Consider the following 8,291-nt stretch of genomic DNA (forward strand, 5'->3'; position numbering starts at 1 on the left):
TGTTATTAATTGTGAAAAATATCAATTTAGAACAATAATTTGTTTAATTAATTTATTGACTATATTTTTTTTCAATATTATCCATTTTATAATTATGAATTTTATAGTACGTATCTAATATTTAAATGAAAATTATTATTAATTTTTAATGAAGGAAATTCATGGTGCTTTTGATGTGAAAGAGAAAACACGTAACTTATGATGTAATGTTCGGAAGTTGGATTTAATTAATTAAAGAAAACTGATGCTGGTGGTTACGGGCGGACCAAAACTAATGTAATTTCTTTCTCAACAAAAAAAATATAAGAATATCAATTAAAGGAAATAATTAGAATAAATTAAAGGAAATTTAAATATATCCCAAATGAAATCAAAATGGAAATTAATGCTCGGAACGAAAGAAGAGAAGGTGTTAGAATTAAAAATTTAATGAAAGCTTATGATGTGTAACAGATTGTAGTCATATCTTAGCGACATTATGAAAATATTTTTTTTTAACTGTTGTTAATTTTATTTTATTTGAAATTTTAGAAATTATTTAGAATTTGTAATGTTTATTAGATAATTTAGAATTATTATAATTTGTTTTTAAACTGGAAAGAATTAATTGACAATAAAATAAATTGAAATTTTTTTAAATGATTTAAATTATGTTATTTTAAATCAAATTTATTAAAAATAATTGTCAATAATCAATTATGGAAATAATTAAGAAAAATACTTTTTTTTCAATTTTTTGTCATTTCTTTTTTCAAATTAAGATCAATACAAATATGTAAATAATCGTATTTTTTAATAATGAATAAAAAAAATAAATATGAAATTTACTTAATGAAAGAAAAATATTGTTTTAAAATTATGGTAGTAGAAGTTTTGAGAATTGGATGTTTCAATAGAAAATCAACTTGTAAACCGATACTATTGACTTCCGAGGAAGTCACCTTTATAAATCCATTAACAAACATCCTTTCCATTCGAACAATATTTATATAAATATAAAGTGTTTTCGTTTCTGCATCTTTTCTTTCTTTTCTTTTTTCGTTTTCCGTTAATCACCATTGCTAGTAGATATTTTGGCAATGCGTCTAGCGTCCTTATGTCATAACTCAGGCACTTCCGCGTGAGGAAGCCACATGTCCTGACATCTGGCACGTTCCTGTCTCGTCCCGCTCTTTATTGGTAAGTGTTAATGTAAACCTCCCACTCTCAAGAGCCGAAGGATAATAAAACCACCCCCGGAATGTAGTCCAACCACCGGAGGAATAAACAGAAAAGGGTTTCACTTAATTAGTAACCGGACGATAATTGTAATCTAAACATTGCGGTCGATGCAACGGAATGGATGGAGCAATCACTTTATTGATTGCCTTCCAACTTTACGTGCGGCGTGAGGATCTGCTATCCCGCGCGCCAAGATAACATTATTAATTTACTACCGAATTTTAGATTTCCAAATAAAAGCTTTTAGTTAGTTCAGTTAGGTAAGAAGGTAAGGGGTTTTATTCTCACCGTGAACTCGATTCTCGCCATCCCGTAAAGATAAAAGCATCATTATCGTCCGGTGTTTTATTGTTATTGGGTTTCATGGGAACAAAACGAAGAAAAAAAATACAAGAAGAAGAACTGAACAAATTGATGATGAGATGTTTCGTTTGTTTCCTCCGGGATGCAGGAAATTCGTTTGCATGTGGCGTCGTTCGCCACTTGTGGCGCATAAATCTGATAGGGACGGATCGCATATGGCGTTTCGGGCAACATGTTGCGTAATCTTCGAGAAGACTCCCTCCCGTAACACAAGTGGTATTTATAGTGAGTGGAAATGGAAATGGCTCGTGCATTCTTTACTTAGATTCCTCAAGAAATTTTGCCACATATGGAAGGCATTCGGTGGGTATTCTTCATCTTAGAAGAATTAAATTTTTTGGAGTTGTTGTTTGCGCTTTCGCCGCGTTTCCTGTTTGGGAAAAAATATATATTGAATGTCTTGTGTAATACGCATACCCTGATCAAATAGAGGGAACGCCATGGGGACACGACCGTTTTGTCAACCGAGGTAAATAATAATTAAAGAACCCCGCAAATATTTACTTCCTAAATCTTTTTTTTTTCCTTCTCTTCCTTGTACAAGCTTTGTCCTGGCTACCGAAACTCCTTTTTGTTCCCACATTTGTTTGCATTAGCAACGCTTCCCTTTTCCCTCTATCGTTCTTCCTCTCATACGCACAGACAAGATCATCTTCTTTCAATGATTTAAAGTTGCGCTCCATTTTTTTTTGTTTCGTAGATTGCTTTTGAGTAATGGTTTCGGCGGATCGAAATAAATTTTAATTATAAATGATTTACGGCCCTTCGCACATTCGCGATGCACAAAGGCCAAAATATATTTTTGTACCTCGAGCAACCCCTTCAAGGACCATTCAGTGAACCCTGCAAGGCGTGCAAATCAATCGAACGATCGATGAATGATCGAAGCTCGCAGGTAGCGACTTTCCGTCTTCGAATTCAATCCGACAACCCTCCGATTTTTTCGGCAAAGTCTAACGGTCATTTGGTAAAAATCTCGTAACGGAAACTGGTCCCGTGCAGACGAGACGCGTGTCAACGTTTTCAGGTTGGCTAAGGTTCTGTGTGCATGTGCGTCTCTTTCTCTCTCTCTATGTGTGGATGTGTATGTGTATACGCCATTCATTGTATTGATTAAAAACACGTTCCTTTCTTCCGGAGTTGCCTTTGCAAGTGTTCTCCTCATTCAAGTGCAAAGAATGGCCGTGGCTCGCGTCTTAAGATCGTCTGGTCTCAAGAATACGAAACATAAAGGAACCTAGTTAGCTTGAATAACCTTTGCGTACGCATTCATCCCGTACCTACCTATTAAGGTCATTCGAGAGTTCAATGTCAGTCGGAAACGCAAAGTACCACAAATAAAGGACGGAGCCGAACGAGCAGAAGAAGAGGAAAAAAAGAAATTAACGAAATAAACGCATCTTCCGAAAACTAGTTTCCTTCCCACCGTTCATTTTGATCATAGTTCACCTTTTTAGTACCCTCCGATTGATAAATAGAGTTTAATCGAAAACTAGTTTTCGTGAAACAGCGAAATAGGTCAGGGATGCGTCTGGAAATGAGCGACGCAACCGTAAAACTGGATTCGCCTTAAAGGAACTCGTTATTCTTTTTTTTTCTTCATATAATTTCATGAAAGGATTAATGAATTAATTGCGTCCCGCTGTGGGAAATGTGGAAAAACTACTTAACGTACTTTTTAATGGTTACACTGGAATAACGAAGGACAGACGGATTACGTATTCTTCAACCCCCTTTTCGAACGCGTTTCTGTTCACATAAAAATCGGTTTTTGTAGCACCTTTTTCATTATTCAATTATAATTTGAATGATAATGTGATTCGTAGTTGGAATCTAACAAAGTTTCTTTTCTAATAACCATCTCTTTTGTTAAACTTTGTACAAATTTAAATGGTCATTTATTAAAACTCCGAATTTATTCAAATAAAATGGTAATAATTGTTGGATCCAACTGTAATCGTATTGAAAGCGGTGAATTCAATTTATCACAACTGGATTTAGCCGTTAAAGCATCTTTTAATACAAATTATGCACAATACTGGATTCTGTAATAGATTTGAAACTTGCACATAATAACTCATTTTATTATTAATATATTAAGTTAGGGGAAACTTCTATGACTATAACAATGATTATTTTTCTTTTCAAATTGCATTTCGTAAATATGTTTTTCTTTACGCAACGAACTTTACTTTCAATCATTTACGTTTTAGATTTGCGTTGCACAATTAACCTATTTTGTATTACGAATCTGAAATGAGCAAACAGGTCTAAGTTCAACTGCTATTGTGAAATCCAATAATACTCGCACTTTTTAACTGATATGACTTAACACTTTATAATTCTAGTCGCACATCGTCATACTAATAATCAACTTATTATTATTGTTTGTCTATTAACTACATTATTGAAATTATACTTATATAAGTTTATTATATAAACAATTTGTCACAAATTTAACTGTAGTTGCACTAAGCACATTATTAAGTTAATCAATATTAATTGTTAACTTAATTATTTTAACCTAACTTAAAAATAATAATAAATTATACTTTTACATTTATATATTTTATTTTATTAATTTCATCTGTAATTTGAGGTACATATTTGAAATTAATTATCTAGCATAAAAATTTCTGTAGGTTCTTCAATTATTAATGGTTAAAAATGTAATTCTTTTGAATATGCATATGAAATAATCATGTACTTTTAATTATTTTTATTTTATGGGTTATTTTATTATTATTTGGAATTATATTACACTTTTTATAGCTAAATATTTTGTCTAAATCACAAATTTAATTGCACTTTTCCACATCTGTGATTAAATTTTATATCTATTAAAATAAACATTTAGTATACTCATTTATAATGGTTTCCGATTTTAATTATTAAAAAAAATATAAATTTGTTAACACTTTATATCATTATATTGTAATCACTAGTTTTGTTTCAATTTAATTTGCACTTCTTTTAGTTAGTTTCGAACGATAATACCGACTACAATACTTGATGGTTTTCTGTACTTAAGATACGTCTTTTGGATTGATTTTTAATATAATTTGTGTTGATGTTATGATATACTTACATTGGTTATGTGCAGAGCTAACTCCTGACTTCTTGTTGATCCCACCATGCCATGACTTGGATCATGTTCTCCTTGGTGTCGACGGGCATTTCGGTGTCGTTCTGCAGGGAGAGGACGGGCGGTTCGGTCTTGATGATCGGACCGGCGGGGCTGATCCTCATCATCTTGACGTCTTCGTTTGTCGTCGCATTGAAGACAACAGGAATGAACATTTGTCGGTCGGCTGCGGACCGCTCGATGGAAATAGGTGAAAGTGAGTTATCGCTGTACATTTCTGGCGATAACGAGCCCGTCGTGGTATGCATCGTGTTCAGCAGCGATAAGTCTTGATTGCCCAACTCGATGTCGGTGTCCATTAGGGACGGATCTGACAGGAGATTGTCGTCGAGCGGCTCCAGATTCTCGCTGTCATCATAGAAGTTCAGCTCGTGGTAGCGCTGCTGATGATGATGGTACTGGGTCGGGGGAGGCGTGGGGTTGTTGGAGAAGTCATCCTCGTCGTTGCTAGGCGACATGAGTTGATAATTGTAGGTGAGATTTGCGGTGGTCAGAGCTGGTGAGGAAGGTGTGGATGAGTTGTAGGACGATCCCAGCGAGGTATTCCCGGGATTCTCAGGATCGGCTAAGATATCTTCGAGGCTTCGGATATACTCCACTGCCATCCTCAGAGTTTCAACTTTACTCAACTTCTTGTTACCACCACGACCATTATTAGATTCGAAGGCTGCGGCTATAGAGTTAGGGATGTGTTGCCTGAGAGTGGCGTATCCGTTGTTCACCTGCTTAACGCGATTTCTTTCTCTCGCGTTTCTCCTCGCCACGGCTATTGGCGGCGGATTCTGCGCTACCTCCTTGTGACCGACGCGCGACTTCTTCCGTCCCAACAAATCCTCTTTGCCCTGCGGCAGAACTTGCTGCTGTTTCCGCAGGATAATTATCTCACGCTGCGTGTTCTGCGTCTGCTGCAGGATCTTCTGCGGAGAGCTTTGGTATTGCACGACACTGATTGTAGTAGACATGATGTTTTCAATTGATTATCCGATTACTTCCTCAACCTTAAGCATCCAAGAGTAACAACAAAACTGATAACGGTATTCACTCGCACAGAGAGTTGGCGCGATTATTCTCCTCTTATTATGTCGCGTGCGGCCAGGACATAAAACGAACTACCAATTTTCAAACGTAACTTTTGCACACACGGCACGAGACCAGTACAAATAAACCCCTCCCATAGAGGGGGTAGCTTTTGAATATATCCACGTATGTGTGGAACAGCTGTTCCAGCTTGCACAAGGGGGGACCCTTTAGACAAACACGGTCAGGGGGAATATATTTATTAATCGGGAACATAGCGGTACATGCCCCATATCCATCTCACTCTCTCCCTCTTGCAAACGCCTTCATTTCCAATCTCTTCCTCTCCTTCTTTTTTTTTCTTTGGGTTAATCCCAAATCCAATTCGCACATGCGCGACCACCACTACATCAAATCTCCTAAAGGGTTGAGTTTTAATTGTCCCCCTTTTGCATTGAATCTAATAGCGCATTCGCTCCTACAAAACCTCCAATAAAAATCATCGTCCCCTTTTTTACACCGCTTTACAACTAGTTGCTATAATATGTTAATAAAAAAAGGCGCAACAGCATAAATCGCACTTTTATTAAGACAAGGACCTCAATTTCGTATGCAACAGCCATTATTTCAAGAGGGGTCAAACTCATTGCATTTAATACTTACGTCTGACTTTCAAACCAGCTTAACAATGCAAAATACGCATTTAAAAAACTTACACTGTAAATTCAAATCAATGTTTATAACTTTACACCAAAAAAATGTATAAGTTATAGATTTTAAATTATTTAAAGATGACAAAAGTCTCATATTTTAATCATACTACTAATTAAAACAAATGCTTTGTGCAATTACAAAAATAAATTTAATCTAAAGTTTTCGGTAAATCTAATAAAAATTATGCTTAAAATTCAAATAAATATTTATATAATATATGAAGTACGTTTGTTCACTATAAGAAAAAATTTGCGTAATTTATTTTCGAATAAAAACATATCTTGTTTAAGATTTTTCCGAAATCTAATCTGCGGTTAATGGTCCAATGTGATAAAAAAATACAAATGGGAAAAGCACGTAAATAATTTGTCTCCAGTTACACAGGAGATACGGTAAACAAATTTCTTCCATTAAGAAAGTGTTCCAAGAAAACTCTATCTTTCTTGTTGATTAAAACTCTTGTAAGTCTAATTAGAAATTTCACACTTATCTCATTTAATTAGTAACTTTTAATCACTTCATTTTATTTTCTTACAAATTTACTTTAAATTAAATACTTTTTATTTTTCATGCAATAAACTTACGAACTGTTTGAATTTTATACATTTTTTATAATTAGTAAGTTTTAAGTACTAGATGTAATTATAAGTAAATATTTTTATAAATTTCGATCGATTTTATAGTTTTGAATTAAATTTTAAGTTAGCAATTTTGTTATATTAAAGTTAATTTTAGTGAGAACTTTTTTTCTCTTGTATTGTTATGATATAGAAAGTGTCGCATATCGACACATGCTTCTAATAACTTTCTTTATTTCTGAAGGAAAAAAATATCTGAATAATAACAAGTCTGTATAGGAATGCAAAACACAATGTTCCAATAGGCCACATGTCGACGGTGGTTGGTATAGCCATGCAATTATAGCACATGTGGTTCGACGTTCTATTTTTATGTGGAGTCGAGTTGAAAGTGCATTTGATCCGACATTTGGCATCCACGGTGTAGGCGAGCGCCTTCTTCCTTCAATCAACAGGATATTTCCTTAGCGAAACCACCGACCCATATGGTACTCAGTCTCCGGAACATCGACCCAAAACAAACCTTGCCCTTGATATATCCCTACGTGCAACGGCAGTGGTTGTCTGGGCCGTTGCATCACGACCCGCTAGCCCAATTCCTTTAGTTAATACGTGGAGGGAAGGAGAGCAGAGCTTGCTTTCACCCTCCGTGACATGTGTTTCTACCAATTTCCGAAATTTTTGCTCCTCCATAAATTTCCACCAAAATGTAGACACAACATCTAGAGTAAATTAATTTAATTGGTTACGGAACTCCAAAGGAAGCAGAAAAAAAATAAAGTTTTCAAAACTCATCAATTATGAGCGTAGATTATCTAAAAACGTGTACGTAAATGGGTATAATTCGAAACTCTGCACTGATGTAGATTTACGCAGCATCCAGTAATACAACCCTGATTTAAGTGCGTTTCTCTTTATTGGAATTGGGCAGATATTAAATAAAATGAAACTTGATAGACTCGACATATGGTTGGGGAAGGCCTCACGTGCGAAAAAGCCATGTGGGAAAAATTGCATTGTAATCCGCAATATATTTGGAAAAGAGATTTATAAATGATAAAATAATTTACAATTGGAATATTATGATTACATTTGTTAATATTTATTGCAATAATTCTATAAAATATAAGAAAAATTCTAATTATTTATGAAAAATGCTTATTGACTGTTCTGTTTATTTTAACAAAATAAAATTATACATTTCTCTTGGTTTTTGGTTTAAAACATATGATTAGTTTAATTAAAACGTGTTT

At 34.5% G+C, this 8,291-nt stretch overlaps 1 protein-coding gene across 1 annotated transcript; it reads right to left on the minus strand.

The window, feature by feature from the left end:
* Positions 1-4,689: 4,689 nt before the first annotated feature.
* LOC108560239 (achaete-scute complex protein T3-like) lies at positions 4,690-5,691 on the minus strand. The gene has a single exon (XM_017917702.1). The coding sequence runs from the start codon at positions 5,689-5,691 to the stop codon at positions 4,690-4,692; it is 1,002 nt and encodes a 333-aa protein (XP_017773191.1).
* Between the last annotated feature and the right edge of the window lie 2,600 nt (positions 5,692-8,291).

Source organism: Nicrophorus vespilloides, unplaced genomic scaffold (genome assembly GCF_001412225.1).
Source record: "Nicrophorus vespilloides isolate i.1.1-1 unplaced genomic scaffold, Nicve_v1.0, whole genome shotgun sequence".
Lineage (NCBI taxonomy): Eukaryota > Metazoa > Arthropoda > Insecta > Coleoptera > Silphidae > Nicrophorus > Nicrophorus vespilloides.

Excerpts from the sequence above, each read along its gene's own strand:
- LOC108560239 (XM_017917702.1), bottom strand. The coding sequence starts at position 5,691 with ATGTCTACTACAATCAGTGTCGTGCAATACCAAAGCTCTCCGCAGAAG.